The sequence below is a fragment of the Gracilinanus agilis genome, chromosome 3, assembly GCF_016433145.1.
Source record: "Gracilinanus agilis isolate LMUSP501 chromosome 3, AgileGrace, whole genome shotgun sequence".
NCBI lineage: Eukaryota > Metazoa > Chordata > Mammalia > Didelphimorphia > Didelphidae > Gracilinanus > Gracilinanus agilis.
Window position 1 is genome coordinate 57,229,672 of NC_058132.1, and position 17,087 is coordinate 57,246,758.

General features: G+C 36.4%; 1 protein-coding gene across 6 annotated transcripts in view; it reads right to left on the reverse strand.

The window, feature by feature from the left end:
* The window catches only part of HP1BP3 (heterochromatin protein 1 binding protein 3), a 39,540-nt gene that overhangs the window by 12,734 nt on the left and 9,719 nt on the right, over nucleotides 1-17,087 (reverse strand). The window contains exons 1-7 of one of the 6 annotated variants that reach the window (XM_044667825.1): nucleotides 16,755-16,932; nucleotides 11,280-11,477; nucleotides 10,730-10,826; nucleotides 5,910-6,066; nucleotides 4,424-4,583; nucleotides 1,492-1,635; nucleotides 212-292 (exon numbers count right to left, since the gene is read on the reverse strand). In XM_044667825.1, the coding sequence (XP_044523760.1) occupies nucleotides 212-292; nucleotides 1,492-1,635; nucleotides 4,424-4,583; nucleotides 5,910-6,066; nucleotides 10,730-10,826; nucleotides 11,280-11,375 (735 nt within the window). In that variant the 5' untranslated portion in view covers nucleotides 11,376-11,477; nucleotides 16,755-16,932. Of the gene's footprint in view, nucleotides 1-211; nucleotides 293-1,491; nucleotides 1,636-4,423; nucleotides 4,584-5,909; nucleotides 6,067-10,729; nucleotides 10,827-11,279; nucleotides 11,478-16,754; nucleotides 16,933-17,087 lie in introns of those variants that run through there. The other 5 variants (XM_044667826.1, XM_044667824.1, XM_044667829.1 and 2 more) reach the window with 5 other exon arrangements.

Consider the following 17,087-nt stretch of genomic DNA (forward strand, 5'->3'; position numbering starts at 1 on the left):
ATATATATGTCTATAACTTAGGATGGCTATTTTCATCTGAGAAGTATATGTCAACAATATTATGGTATTATATATCTAGGTATGTGTGTTTGGTTGTGAGTCAGAGAGGATTTGAGATAAAGAATATATAGAAAAAAAGAGAAAGAAAATTAAGTCTAGGTATAGGGAAAGTTAAAAAACTTCATAAACTTCTGAACACACATTATCTTACCTTTTTGTCTTTAGATTTTTGAACAGTTTTCCCTGCATTTGGGACCACCACAAAACTCCCAGAAGCTCCTTTTCCTTTTACCTGAAATAGTTTTAATTGCAGTAACAATTAAATTTTATTTTTAAATAAGTTTGTAATGAGAATTTAAGCCTCTATAATACATTAATAAAATTACAGTGCTGTCATGTTACAACTCAAAGTAAAACTCCAATTTAAATTTACAATGAGGAAGGGGGATCTCATGCCTTTAAAATAATTTAGTGAACTACATTAACAAATAATAATTATGAGGACCACAGGTCTTCAGTAAGAACTGCTCTTTAAAAGGAAAAAAAAAATGATGTAAGGTTAAAAAAAACTACATATCACATTCTTATGAAGATAATCACTTCCCAGCAGACGTCTCCCTTTATATGTTAGGTTTTCCCATGATTTCCAGCATTAGAAGCTTCCTTAATCCAAAGATTATCATTTTGCATGGTGATTTTTCAGGTGCATTTAAGGTTTTGTTTTAATTATCCTTCCTTGTATTCAAGGTGATTTCTTAATTATGAGCTGAGTTCTTCCTACTTCAGCTTTCTGTTTAAAGCAAGAACTTAATCTGAGGGTATAGTTATTTCAGTCAATTAGCTATTTAAAAAAAGTGGTCAAAAATTGACTTTTAATCAAGAAAAACTCAGACTAATACTTGAATTGGTATCAACTCTCAAGATTGTCTCGTTAATACCTTCTAACAAATAATTTTAAAGGTATAGGACATGAAAGAAGGATCTTTAATGTCAGAGAGGTGACCACTGCTCAAAAAAGGCAGATATTCCCCCCCAAACAAATGACATGCTGCAGTCTTGTGTAGATCAAAGGACAGTGGACTGATTAGAAGACAAGATCTAGATTCTAAGGTGTGCTCTGCCACTACTGTAATGATGTGAGCTTGGGCAAGTCCCTTTCTCTAAGCCTTCACATTTTGAATCTGCCATGCTCTGCCAGAGCATTTGATCCCTCAAAAAAAAAAAAAAGAGGAAAATGAGTTTTTTTCCGAAAGTCAGATGGTACAATGGTTTATGAAAATTATTCTCAGGCATATTGTGTTAAGAGTAAGCTACTAACTATTTACCATGTAATAATTATAGGTTTTGGGGAAAACAGACTGAGGACAAGATTGCAAACCAAATGTGGGATTGATAGCAACCAATGGGGTAATGTATTTAGTATATACTATAATACACAATATGCTATATAAGCTAATGCTTGAATACTCCTTTTGTTTGAATTATATTTACTTGTCTGATGACGCCTCTCTGTAATTCTCTCTTCAGTGCTTGCTTAAGGAGATAGCCTCTTCTCTCTAGTTCCAGTGAAGGATATTTGTGAATGATATATTTTCGAATGGCAACAACTGATGCTCCAGTCTTCTGAAAGCATGCCTAGAAAACAACCAATCTGTTAATCAACAAACATTCATTAAGCACTTATGTACTTGTGGAGGGTGCTGAGGACCTAAAAGTAAAAAAAGAAAAGTCCCTGCTTTTAAGATTCAATTTTCATTCTATTAGAAAAGATAATGTATATATGAATACATACCAATCAACCAACTAGCATTTATTAAGTATCTCCTTATGGCTAAGCACTGGACATATGAAGAAAAGAAAAAGATATTCCCTATCCTCAAGGAATTCAGTCAAATGGGGGAGATAAGATGCAAAATACAGTGTCCCTCAATAAAATCTAAACACTCTGAGAACAGGGACTGCCTTTTTATCTTTTCTTCTTATCCCCTGCTCTTAGCACTGTGCCAAGCATGTAGCTGGCACTTAATGTTTACTGACTAAATAAAAACAGTCACTAAATAAAAGGTAGTTAATGGCACCATTAGTTGAGGAGGTTCAGGAAAGATGGTGCCTGAGCTGTGTCTTGAAGTGAGGTATTCTCTGATGCAGAGATGAGGAAGGAGAGGATTCCAGGCCTGGGGGGTGGGGGTGGGGTGGGGTGGCCAATACCAAGGCTAGTATTTGAGATGGAGGGTTACTTGTGAAGAATCAAGAGAAGGCCAGGTGAGTCTACGGTGTGCCAAAAGGAATAATATGTATTAAGGCTTCAACTGGGTCCAAGTTGTAAAAGGCTTTAAAAGTCAAACATTGGAGGGGGCAGCTTAGGTGTCACAGTGGATAGAGAGCCAGGCCTAGAGATGGGAGGTCTTGGGTTCAAATTTGATCAAGACACTTGTATGACTCTGGGCAGATCATTTAACCCCAATTACCTAGCCATTATTGCTCTTCTGTCTTGAAACCAAAACTTAGTATTAATACCCAGATGGGAGGAAGGTAAGGGTTAAAAAAAAAAAAAAGACAAAGATTGGTAAAAAGCCATCAGATTTGGCAATTAAGAGATCATCAGTAACTTTGGAGAGGGGTAGTTTCAATTGAAATGAGGTCAGAAGCCAGAATGAAAAAGCTGAGATGTGATGGGATAAGATGTTGAGAAAATGAATGTAGATTGCTTTTTCTTAGGGTTTTTTGGTCGAATATATTAAAATTTGGTCGCCAGGGGAAATTTTCCCAATTAAGAATAACCTCAAGTCAAAATTGACTTTTATAGGAATTTATTTACAATTGAGAAGAGGTAGAAGAAATAAGGAAATAAGAATCTAACACCGTAGGTAAATTACTATGACCCTCTAATTAATCTAGGTAGATCTAATTAACCCAAGCCGAGAGCCCAGAGGGCCGGGGGACCTGGAGGCGAATGAAGCAAAAGCTTCAGTCACAGAGTCTCGTAATAAAGGGAAGTTCCTTAAGAGAAGTTCAGGAAGATTCAGTCTTTAAACTCACCATGTGATATTCCAAAGAAGATATTAAGAGATATGTTCAAGGGAGAGAAACAGTAAGGTAGCTTATGAGGATTATTGGGCTGGTCTTGGCGAAGTTTCTTTATTAGAAACTGGAGTAAAGGAGGACACAATGGAATATGTTAAAGGTCTTAAGAGGAAGATCATGTGGAATGGCTGGCCTTTCTTGGTAAAGTATGAGAGCAGTGATCCTTAGCTGAGAGAAAGGGTAGAGAAAGATTGGGGAAATTTTATGGGTTTCTATGGGAAGAGGAATAAAGAATCAATGAGGGAGGAAGAAAATAGGAATGGGGATTAGACCTTTTCAGTAAGGACCCACATGAAATGATTCAAATCTATGGTGAACCAAGTCAGCTTGAATTCCTCCAGTTTTATATAGCAAGTATAGAGGAAGCAGTACACTCAGTATAGAGGAGGCAGATGGTGGTAGTAATCCTGGCTTAGCAAGGTATGTGTTGATGATCAGACCACAGGGCAAGGAATTTAAGAGTAGAAGACACTGTAGAGTTAAACTAGTTAAATAAATGGTTGAACACAACTCTTGGTATCCCCTGGGTCTTCTCTTCTCTAAGCTAAACATCCCTGGTTACTTCAAATGATCTTTATATGACAAGGACTCAAGGCCTTTCATTATCCTTTGATAGCCCTATTCTAGATCTTTTCCAGCATATCCATATTTTTCTTAACTATAGGGGCTAAAACAGAACTCAAAATTACAGATAATCTCTGACCCAGGGCATAGTACAGAGGAAGCATCACCCTTGTCCCTGGAAGTTGTGCCTCTCTCAATTCAGCCCAAGATTGCTTTAGTTCTTTTTTGTTTGTTGTTTCCATAGGTACATTACCACAAAGTGAATAAACTGAAGTGAATTCATTAGTGCTTTTATTTCACTTAGTTATAAAAATGGAAATGAATAAGACAAATTTTTAAAAAACAAAAATGATTTGCTTGAGGAATAAATAGCCTTAAATTACCTTGAGTCATTTTCAGTCCACAGAACTCTTTACAACAGCATAAAATGGTGCTAACTTAAGAATATGCTTAAAAAGACAATACTTACTAATCTTAATAGCTACCTGTAGTGAGGACAGTTTATAAATATTATAGCTTCTCAGCCATTTATTACCTAAAAGTAGAAATTCTACAGGTTAGCTAAAAGTATGTGTTGTGACATCTTTTTGATAACAGCTTAATTCTAATTAACAATGCTCAGCAAATCCAAATATGACTATCTTTTAGTTAAGAAGCAAAACCTAAGACTTAGACTTTCTATAAAAATAGACTTAAAAAAGTAAGAACATAATGAACAAAACTCATATGAAAATGGACTGTTAGGAATATAAATTTAAGATGAATTTTCACTTGCCTTAATGGCCTCTGTTAGGATTGCATCCATTTTGGGGCGTGAGGAAGCAGCCATATGAGTTTGTTTCTGTGCCCTAGCAAGTTGGCTGGCAGAAAGAGTAGCCCAGGAAGGGATTGTTTTTTTCACTTTCTTCTCCTTTTCTTTAGTCTGGTCCTTTTCACTTTAAAATAATAATAAAAAAGCACAATTAAGCAACACAAATTTTCAAGCATGGAGGGTCATCTCAAAGCAGAGGCAAGCAGGATAATTTTGTATTTTAAAACTAATTTTATTTATATCTTAAGAATTTATATGAGCCATAATTTTTAATGTATCAAGTTCTATAAATGAACCTGAAAGTGTTTATGTTTTTGTTTCAGGGAATGGGAGTCATTCAGATTAACATTGTCCTGGACATCCAGGATATAAGCTAATGGTCTAAGAGCAACTTTAATAAAAATTGAAATTCACCCTATAGCCCTGTTAACATTCTTTTTGATTACTGCAAGTACAGTATCATTAAGCATAGAGTAAGATGTCTGATAATTACACAGCCTGGTTATAATTTCTGGTACCTATCGAAAAGTCTTGGAAGGGTAAAGGAGATTTCCCAAAGAGTTAAACCTGGAATTTATAATTTCCTTTTTTTTCCCTTTCTCTTTTAAAAATTATTAAATAAAGGGATATTTAACACTGCTCAGGCCAAGAATGAAAAAGACAGAATGAATTTGAAGTCTTTCTTACTGTTACCCGCTCTTCAGTGAAAAGTAGGTAATCAACACTCTATCATCCAAATTCTATCATTTGCAAATTAACCATGGCAAACCTCACTTTTGAAAATCTGCAAGTCATTTATGTACTTCAGATTTGTTTGAAAAGACTCTATTTTGGGGAAAGAGTAAACTGGCAATTTGGGAGAGCTGGGTAGAGAATAGCAAATTCTACTTTAAGTTAGAAAGAGACAACATATTCTTCACATGGAGTTAGCAGAAAGAGCTAGATATCTTCCAAATTAGATCTTCACAGTAACTATTTTGTCTATGAATGGTAAAATCAGACATTCTCATATTTAAAAAAAAATCTAAGTACTTTCAAAAGTCAAATATGAATTAATAAAAGTTTTTTAACTAGCTTCATCAGTTCTAAGTATAACGTGTAACTATTAAAAAAAAAACAACCCTTGCCTTTTGTCTTTGAATCAATATTGTGTACTGGTTCTAAGGCAGAAGAGAGGTAAGGGCTGGACAATGGGGGTTAAGTGACTTGTCCAGGATCATACAGCTAGGAAGTATATGAGGCCAAATTTGAACCCAGGACCTCCCATCTCAAGGCCTGGCTTTCCATCCATTGAGCCTCCTAGCTGACCCCACATACCTAATTTTGAAACTTGTGTTTAGAAAGCACATATTCTCGTCTCCAAATCTGCAACAGAATAATTTAACTTCTATTCTTTTTACAAGGAATCTGGTTCATCAATAATTATGACTCAGAGGACATAACTACTTACTCTTTCTCCTTTTTGGTTTCTTCAGAAGGCTTATTTTCTCCCTTCTCCTCTTTCTCTGGTTCCTTTGGCTGTTCTGTTTCACTTGATGTAGCAGGTGGAGTTTCATTTTCTTGCTCTTCTCCAGTAGAAGCAGACTCCTCCGAACTTACATCTGGTTCTAAAATTATATTAGTACAATTGCATGAGTATTTTAAAACCTCAGGCATAGGTTGCTAAACAAGAAAAATGCAATTCTGATGAAAAACACTTATCATCTTTACCAAATATTCTAGTAAAGCCATGAATGCTAAAATCACAGTCTCAAATGGACATTATAAATCCTGAGTGAGGCCATTGCTTCCTCTGCAGGGCACTAAAGTTACCTCTATAGGGCAGGAATCCATATCGAGATAGCAAAACAGGCAGTGGTCCAATGCCATAGAAAGGGAAGCAAATGTAGTATATATTTCAAAGTCTGTGATTTCATTGTTTATGTATTTCCTTTACCACTGAAAATTACAATTCATCCAGATTTCATGAATTGACATATCTGAAAAAAAATCTGTCATCAAGTGGTCATTGTTTTTGTGATGAGCCATTCCCACATTCAGCTACGCTGACTTTCAGATCAGACATAGAGTCCATGACGGGGACAAACTTGTCATCTTTAGCTTGGCAGTACTTATCAAAGCTTTTCATCTATTGGCATAGGTTTTGAGAACCCTGGGCCACTTACTTGCCATAATAAATTGTTAAGAAAGGACTTTATTAGTATTATTTTTTAAAAAACACTTTATCATATCTTATAATCAGCACTAAGTACTGGTTTCAAGGCTGAAGAGTGCCAAAGGCTAGGTAATTGAGATTAAATGACTTGCCCAGGGTCACATAGTTAGAAGTGTCTGAAGCCACATTTGAACCCAAATCCTCCCCATTCCAGGCCTGACTCTCTATCCACTGAACCACCTAGCTGCCTGGGGAAAGGACTTTAATGAAGGATAGGGATACCTTTGTGTATTTTTGCTATCTCATCTGTATCTCTCAAATGTTATGTGGAAATAATAGTGAATTTGACAATGAAGTAAAACATAATGAGAAAGAGGATAAAGAATAGGTAACAATCAAATATTCTCCAAGTAGAAGTTTAGTATTAAAAGGAAGAAAAGACACAAGGCTAACATTTGAAGAATCATTGCATAAAGCATAAGCTGAAAACTTAAGAGAAAGAATATCTGCATTTATCTTCAGTCTGTATCTGGGCAGCTGTTGCACAACCTTTCCAGAATACTGAATCAGATTGCAAGTCTGAATAGATGGCTTCTTGCAAAATGATTTTAGAGATTTAAAGTTCTACCACTAAAAAATTAGTGTGCCTATCTTCTTATAATCCCATCATCATTAACTGTTTCCATTTTTTGGTTATCTTTGCCAATTTGCAGGGTTGTTTTGATGTGTATTATTAGTATACTGAATCATTCTTTCATGTAGTTGTTAGTTTGTGAACAGTTTGCTTACTAGGCTTATACCACAAAGAGGGAATTGATAAGAATATCCACATACAACAAAGTATTTATAGTAGTTTATAGCAGCACTTTTTCTGAGAACAAAGAATTGAAAATGAAGTAGATGCTTGTAGATTGGAAAAGGCTAAATAAATTTTATATAAATTATAATGGACCATTACTTGCTATAAGAAATTAATGTGATGAATTCAGGGAAGAATGGACAGATCTATATGAACTGAAGAGTGAAGAAATTAACCAAGAATATACACAAAGACTTCAGTAATACAAGTGGAAAAAATCCACAAAAAAATCCCTGAAAACGAGTGTTGCAAAATTATAAAGAATAAGCATGGCTCAAAAGGTAAGACATCTCTCTTACTCTTAACTCTTTCTTGGCAGAAGTGGGAAGCCCTGACATGTGGCACATTACACAATATTTTTAGACTTTATCAATGATCAGTTAAGCTGATTATTTCTTCTTTTTTTCTGTCTTAGAAATATACTATTATATGAGATGGTTTTCTGAAAGAAGTATTATAGGAAAACAGAAGTGATATTTAAAAAACTCAAGACATCAATAAAATCTTATCTGAAAAAAATTAATAAGCCTTCTTGTGGTTGAAAATTATCCTGAAATGAATTTCACTTGTGAAAATTGGGTTGTTAAACCGGTTCAAGGATCTTTTGGGGGTAAGTATGCTTCTCAGAGGCTTAGAAACTAAAGAATATCATGGTGCCACTCTATTTACACATGTTATGAGCCTTGAAGGGAGAAAAGTGCTGCAACACTAAAGTCTAAGCAGACAAGAGTTAACTGTTCTTTGAACGAGTTAGCCTGGGGACCAAGAACTAATCAACTTTATTATACTTGTCTTAAAAAGTGGAGGGGTAGGGGTGAGAGGGAGAAAGTCTGAGCAGATAAAGCCAAATTTAATCTCTGGTTCACTTACTGGAAAGGAAAAGCTGCCAAATGCAACACTTATGGACCTCACACATCTACAAGGTGGAATAGGAATGTCTTTTTGGAAATCTTGTTGTCTATATATTTCTACAATGTTCACTTTTGATGTTTTTTTTCTTTTGGTAGTCTTTCCATTTGCATTGTGTAGTCATTGTGTGTATTGTTTTTGTGACTAGTTTCTTCATTATGTATTAGTTCATGTAGATTTGTCCAAGCTTTTCTTGATATAGGATGTCATAAAAAGTCTTACTGAGGATTTAAGCTACTAAAATTTTATACAGTACTAAGACTTTTGGGACACCCTTATTTAAACTAAAACTGAACTAAAATCACACATCCCACTTTCAAATAATTGCTTCTTTTGTTTTACACTGGTTTGCCTATCCATTCCTTTTCTCCATTTGGGAAGCTGATTGTATTATTTTTTTTATATGTCACTTCAATCTTCCAATCTACTCAAAAATACTCATCATTTGATTTTTCCCAGACTAAAGCATTTTTCCACCAAAGTTCCTCAATGGCTCCCAAATTAATTTCCCTTCTTTCTTTTTAAAAAACAGCTAGGGGGGGCAGCTGGGTAGCTCAGTGGAGTGAGAGTCAGGCCTAGAGATGGGAGGTCCTAGGTTCAAACCTGGCCTCAGCCACTTCCCAGCTGTGTGACCCTGGGCAGGTTACTTGACCCCCATTGCCCACCCTTACCAATCTTCCACCTATGAGACAATACACCAAAGTACAAGGGTTTAAAAAAACAAACAAACAAAAAAAAAAAAAAAAAAAAAAAAAAAAAACAGCTAGGAAGTGTGTGAGGCCAAATTTGAACCCAGGACCTCCCATCTCTAGAGCTAGCTCTTTATCCACTGAGTCACCTATCTGCCTCTCTCACACATTTTTAATTCCAAAATCTCAGCAATACAATCTAACAACAGTAAGGGGGTTGTGGTTGATAATCAGTTGTGAAAGGCACTTCCTGTTATGCTAAGAGCTGTACTGTGTTACATTATACATTAGACTTTGTATATGAGAGGACATAATTTGACCTGTGGTCTAAAGGTTATCTGTCCTAGGGAGTAATGCATTGTGATTTTACTTTACACTTAAATAACAGATCTTCCCTCTGTCTTTATGTTTTTTATTCATGAAACCATATATTATAATCCTGCAGAACAAGTATCATACTTTAATACTGCTGCTTTTAAATTTCCTTCCAGAGCTAATTGTTGAAATATGGGCTTATATATTAATATGTATACATGTTATACATTTATTTATCTGGGTACATAGGTTACAATCCATTTAAGTCCCTTAAAGATAGGAAGGGTTTGCTTTTATATTCTATAAAGTACCCAAAAATATTTGTTAAATTTAACTATGTCTTATTTGAATAAACCTAGCAGAAGAAAAAAAAATATAATGAACCCATTGGCCTGGTGGTGACCCCCAAAATACTTTTACTTAGAAAGAACTATGGGGCAGCTAAATGAACCAGAGTGATAGAAAGCCAGACCTGGAGATGGAAGGTCCTGTGTTCAAATTTGGCCTCAGACACTTCTTAGCTGTGTGACCCTGGGCAAAGCATTTAACCTCCACTGCCTAGCCCTTACTGATCTTTTTGCCTTGGAACCTATATTTAGTATCAATTCCAAGATAGAAGGCAAGAGTTTAAAAAAATAAAAGAGAAAGGACTAGTCAGGATATTAATCCCTAACAAATGGGAACATCAGCACATAAATTAATATACTGTTTTTCCTTAATATAACTATCTTAAGTTTTGTAAACCTAAACTGATTATCCTTTGCCAACAGGTTTGCATTTTGGGTTTCTCTTCCTTAATAGATAGTATAGTCTGAAAATTCAAACTAATTGTAAAATTGGTCTAAGTTAAAATTGGTCTCATCCTTATTCTGTGAAAATTCAGTGTTCCTTTAACTATCTTAAGGGATGTTGTAAAGCAATTCATATATATATCTCATTCCTAATAGGGAGAGACTGATGAAATTTTTAAATGTTACATTTGAAAGAAATCTTAAGCTGTGAATTCCTCCAGTGCTCTACTTGTCAAATGATTTCATTTGTTATTCAAACAGTTAAGGAAATCCTAGTCTTTCATACACCAAGACATAAACACTTACACTGTCCATGAAATCTGTGAATAGAATTCCTGTGACTTCATCTACTGTTGAAAAGGGATTAAAAAAATTATCTAGTCCAGCCTCCTCATTTTATAGATGAGAATGAAGTAGTTATCTTTGATTTCTTATTCTTCTTAAATAATAATTGAACATAAAGTTTAATTTTGAAATATTTACAACATTTCACTGTACAGTAGAAACAAGACTTTATTTAATAAAACTATCTCCATCGTGGTTTCACTTTACCTGGTTTCTCCTCCTCACCTTCAGCTCGTTTGCTTTTGGGAGGAGTTTCCCGGGTAGAATTCACAGCTCGACGAATTGGCATGGTGTTATCTTCAACCTTCCAAGAGAAATTCAGATAGCAAAAATCAAATAATTATGACAATGTTGCCAAATTAAACCTTTTTTGTGTGTGTGGCATTTTTAAGGGGACCTAGTTGGGTGTTTGTTAGAAGATGTTGGAGAAATCTTCAAGCTGACTCCAGGGTAACTTCTCTGAAGGTGAATGTGACATTTTTTTTTTAAAGTAAATACATCTCAAGCTTTTTAAGTTCACATTTGAAGTGGAAATCAAAATTAATTGTTTTATTTGGAATAAACTTCAAAGGATTTCAGGAATTTTTAGAAGAATGGGAGATTAAAAGGATACCTGTACACCTCTTTGGTTTTGTCAGACTCATAACCCAGGCTCCTAAAAGTAGGGGAGGGAGAATGCACCACCACGTAGCCCTTGGCAGGGCTGGAAGTCAGGGATGGATCCAAGGGCGAGCTTCAAGAACGGGCCAGCCCCTACCTCACCTAACTTGTCCGCGTGGATCAGCTGAGCTCCTACTCTGAGTGGGAGTGCCTTAGGATGGACGAGTTCAGCTTCAGACGTATCAGTCGCCATTTAAATTAATTTCTAGGCCCAAGTGCAGGTTACACTCTGAAGCCTCAGCTTTTAACCACAAGGATTTTTCCTAATGGTTTCACAGTGCAGTGAGGAGTCAACCTAAAGTACAGAAAAGACCTGGTGTGAAGGTTAACAAAAACAAAACTAAACTAAAAAGTCTAAACTTATTTTAAACCCAAAGGAAAATATAACTATATTTTTAAAAATGGAAAATGACTTGGCCATCTTCAAAAATATGATAAAATAGCTAACAAAATATAAAACTACTTAAAGCAGCAACTAAAACAAATGCAGAAGCCAAAGCAGGAGCCTGTTCAGTATTAACTTAAGCCTTCCATATGAACAGAAGAGAAAAGGCCAGGAAAAAGTTCATAAAGAATTTAAATCTACCCTTATCCATGAATTTAAAGAGGAAAGCATAAGATTATAAGAGTACTTTTCTAAAGAAGAGAGAAGGCTTGTAGCCTAAAGGGAACAATCAAGGAGAGTTTAAACTATCTGCACTACTGTCTTACAGTTAGAGAAGCAATTTTCTTCTCCTTTAAAGGGAAATCCACACTGTACTCAGAAGGATGGTAGTGATGCAGAACATTGCATCACAGGGAGATCCTACAGACTTAAGAAGCAAAGCTAGGCTTTAAAAGAGCAGCACTGCACTAAGTTTCAAAGGCTTACTTTTTATATTTTTAATATTATCAAAAGAAGTGTTAGAGAAAAAGGCACAATTAAATACTTTAAGTCAGAATATGTTCTCAATTATTTTTTAAAATTGCAACAAGTTTAGTGGCTGGGATAATATAGTTTTAATGAAAATTCTATTTATAATTTAATTTTAAAAAATAAACTTAATTTTTATAGCTCTGCACTTATGGAAAAAGCATAAATTAGCAAAATGACAGAATCAGCTATTTCAAAACTCCTAGTTTTGGCTCTCAGCCCAATTAGAAATATACAAGTTTTAGATTCTAATTGTGGAGAATCTTGGGGCATAGAGAAAACAATCATTAACAAGGAAAAATATCAAATTTTGAAATCATTTGTAGTTTTATACCAAAGCAAAGTTTCTGGAGGAAACTGGGCAGCAAAACGCTCCTGATAAATAATAACAGTTAGCATTTATATACATACTTTAAAAGTCTGCAAAGTGCTTTATAGATATCATTTTATCCTCACATCAATCCAGGGAGGTAGTTGCTATTATTTCCATTTTACAGATGAGGAAATGGAGACACCGAGAGGTGAAGTGATTTGCTCAGGGTTATAGTGCTAATAAGTGACTAAAGCTGGATTTGAACCAAGGCGCTATATATATATATATATATATATGTATATATCCGCTATACCACCCAGCTGCCTGGTCACTAAATGCATTGTCAAAAACTACATATCTAAAGACGATAATTTAGATAATTTAGAGATGATGTGTTCTCAAGCTTTGATCATATTTTTTAGAATGTGAAATAGTTCAAAAAGTTCTTTCCAGATGAATTCCTTGGTTACATGACCCTATTACCACCAGGTAATGCCTTATTTCTCTTCCTACAATATTAAAAGGAAAGTTGTGAGGTATAAAAGTATAAGTGTTGAGAGAACACAAAAATCTTGCAACTGAAAATGTTAATAGCAGGTGCATACTAGGCATGAATGTCTACATTCTCTATTCTTCTTTCTGTCATTCAAGAAATCTAAGGAAAGTAGGAGCTTTGAAATAATGAAAAGGTATATGTTCCAAAAAGTTACAAATCCTTGATAAGTATTGACAAATGTATCACAGTTGCTAACATTGATATTCATTTCAGGTGTCCATGAGGGAAAAAAAAACCAACATTGTTAAGCATGCAAGGTTTAAATCCTTTTTTAATGCTATATTTAAGGTGCATTTATTATTTTTTAACCGAACGTCAAAGCATTCTTAAAACTATTTTATCTTATTTTTTAGTGCTTAAACAAGTCCTGGAGTGAGGACTATTTCTTAAATTCAATGGATTTTAAAAATAGGAAAAGCTCACAGATGAGCAGCTTCTAAGCAGTATAGCTAAAAGAACCATTCTAGGAGCTCTCTGCTACTTCTAGGATTAAAATATAAAGTCTTATATTCGGCACTAAAAGGTGTGGGGAGGTAACTTGATTTATTAATCACCTACTATGACCCAGGCTCTGTGCTAAAGCACTTTACAAATATTATTTTATTTGATCCTCACAACTTTGTTAGGTAGGTGTTATTATCCTCATTTTATGACTTGCTGAGAGTCAAATAGGTAGTGTTTGAAATGTAATTTGAACTCAGATCTTCCTTAATCCAGGTTCCCATGGTCTATATACTAAACCACAGAACTCCAAAATCCTGCACAACTCAAATTCTCCCTACTATGATTCCAATCTTACATCATGCTCCCCTCTGTGTGTCCTACAACCCAGTTACACTGGCCTATTAGTAGTTTTTTAGCGTATCACCATTCTTGGTGTCTGGGATGCTTTCCTTCTCACTGAATTACAAATGTCACCTCCTTCATTCTAAACTCTTTAAGATCAAAGACTGTTTTTGATGCTTCCATTTCCTTTTTTCTTTTTTCTTTTTTTGTATCCCAGGGCTTTCTAGTGTCTGACACCTAATAAGCATTGAAATCTTGGTTAATTGATTGATATATTGTGAGGGGCTCATTCCACTACCAATATTAGATTCTAGATAAGGGAAAACATCACTTTAGATGTGTGACAGAATATTTTAGATGAGTAGTATCAAAGTCAAATAGAAATGGATTCCTGCAGACCATATAAAATCTTAGAAATACAACACAGATAACATTAATTTGGGGTTTCCTTTTTTTTTTAAAAAAAACATTTCCTAATTACATTTTAATCTGATGCTGGTCCCAGGGAGTTTTGGGAAGTTTATGGAAGCCTGTTGCGAGTTTAATATTTTTACTCTAGAGTGATTCCAGAAGTAATCTCCCAGCTCCGTGAAAGGAAACATATTTGTAAAACATGTTGTTTGTATCATGGAATTCTAAATATTCATGCTAAATGAAGCCATTGCTTAGATAGTTCAAACTGGTTTTGCTTCTAAGGATCAGACAACTCAAAAGAGATATTCTTTACTCCTTTCATAAAAAGTACCTGTAGAATGGTGATAATTATGATATGATAAAGTACTCCCCCAGTCCTGCCATTTTCTTCTCACTTATTAAATAAGTTTCTAAGAAAAAGCAAGCTATAAGTAAATCTGGAATCTTCTAATATTGTATTCTACATATTCAAAGAGAATCTGCAAATAAACAAAACTTTTGGGGGTACGACCAGGAAAAATGTTTCCTAAGTGAAAGTAAAAGTGTTTAAAACTGCAGCTTAGGAGGTCAGATCCTAAAGAGGGAACTAATTAGTTTTACAATGCAAACTAACCAATGATAAACACTGTAGAAGGAAACATTAGCAACCCAAAAGACTGAATAATTGATCTCCAAGAACCAAAAAGACTCAAACTTCACTTTATGCTAGTTAGTGCACCACAGAGTGTGGAGAGAAAGAAGGGACAGAGAATGGAGGCATTAACCTCTTTTACAATTCTCCAATTTACAAAACAAAATCACTAAACATACACTTTAGCATTATCCTATCTGAAAACGCCTACTTTAGTATACAGTTTGTAGTTTACTACTCTTATAGAAGTCACCATCAGTCTTCCAGTCTCCCCAGTGAATATCAGTACTACTTGTTAAAGGACTCGATTTCTCAGATAAGCTTAAGTTATTTTAATACCGTTAGTAAAAGAGGGGGAAAAGGGGAAAAAATTCTTATATAACCTACTCCATTCAGTTCCTTTTAACTGAATACTTGAAGCATAAGTAAGAACCTAACAATCTTTGGCTTCAGGGCATTTCTATTATCATAGGCATGTAGACTGACATAAAACGATGACACCCTAATTCAGCACAAAAAATATGCAGTATTTGGCCACATATCTTACAACAGGTAGATATCAAAGGCTGTGTGTATCGCAGTTCAATACTATGGGGAGCATAGCCACACTTTTCCAACCCTAAATCTTTCAAAGGATCCTTGGAAAGAGCTAATCCTTCCCCAAACTTAATGGGTAACTTGTCACATAAACACTCTTAAATAACTAATGATAAGGAACACAGCAGATACCCCTCACTTTCATATTTTAACCAAGGAATAAATATTGTCTACTTTGTGTCAATGTCAGGGAAAGCAGCAGTGCATAGATGTTGGATGACCAAGTGGCTTGAAAGCTTGTCAGGATTTTCTTACAAGAATGTTTGATAGTCTCCCAATTTGCTCGGTAATAAAAAAAAAAACCAAACCTACTTGACGTGCTTTTAAAAATTACATTGTACTTTTTAAGATAGCAGCAGCTACTTAGAGCCATGTAGGCATAAAAAAAATCAAATCACAATAACTATAAAAGGGTATAATTGAATGAAACTAGTTTCTAGTCACTTGGATCCCATAAAACTTAACTGCCTTAAAAAATGTAATCTTTTTACTGAAATATTCCCGTCCATATGGTTATAACAGACGCAGATGAATTCCAAGACTTATTTCTAAAAGTTCCAGATAATTTTGAAGTTAATATACAATTCTATCGCTAGAAAATTCATGAGTTCAACCCTCTCCTTCACAAAGAGGAAACTGAGACCACTGGAAACTAAAAGAGCCTAATTCCCAGTCGGTGTTATTTTCACATCTTCCCAGCTCAGTTTGGTCATCAGTCTAGCAAGAAAAGACTATCAAAAACACTTCTAACACACCCTTACCTAACCGGATCAGTGGGTGATTTGGCAAGACTGGTGGGCCATTGGAAAAAAAAACCCTAAGATTAAGACTGAATATAGTTGGCAGTTCGGCTCCGTTTTTATTTGAGGCGAAAATAGATGGGGATGTGGATTTAGATTGGGATCGGGGGCTTTAGGGGTGGTGAGAACTCCTAGAGCACAAAGTCCCTCTACGAATGCCCAGCAGGTTCGGCAGGGCCCCCAAGAATCCGCTCGGGCTCGCGTCTTCCAGATTCCAGGGCAGGCCCGAGCGGCCTCCACCAAACCCTTCGCTAAACTAGCAGCAAACATCGCCCAGACCTTGGGGGGTGGGGCGGTGGTGGAGGGAGCCGCGCGTGGCAAGGAGCACCACTGGGGAGGGGAGCAACAACAAGAGTTCCAGGGCCAGCGGCCCCCCCTCCCTTCCCCCCGCCCCGCGCGCGCCCTAGGGCTGCAGGCCGAGAAGGCCCAGGGAGAGGACCGAGTCCAGAGGGGGCGCCAGCTCAGGGGGGGGGGTCATCAGGGCCGAAGAGGGCCTCCGCTCCACTCTCCATGGTCCGCGAGGCGGTCGGCAGCGGCGAAATAGCGGGCTGCAGACACTCACCGAGCCAAGCGAGCCCCCGGGCCTTGGTCTCGGCCTTGCCCCCACCGTAGGCGGCTCCGTAATGGCGGCGGGGGGCGGGACCGCGCGGGAGGGTCGGGCTCACTGCGCGCGCCGCAGCCAATCACCGTTTCCAGTATCTTTTTGAGTTCAAAAGACAGGACTGTAACTTCGCGGGTGGGGAGGTCCGGTGGGGGGTGGGGGTGGGGTAGTGTGAAAAGAAGTTGGGGAGGAGGCCCGGGGTGTGCAACGGAGAAAGACGGGACCCAAGTCTCAGCATTCGGAGAATGCGCAGCCGACTGGGACTCGGCAGGCCAATCAGCGACGGGCAGGAAG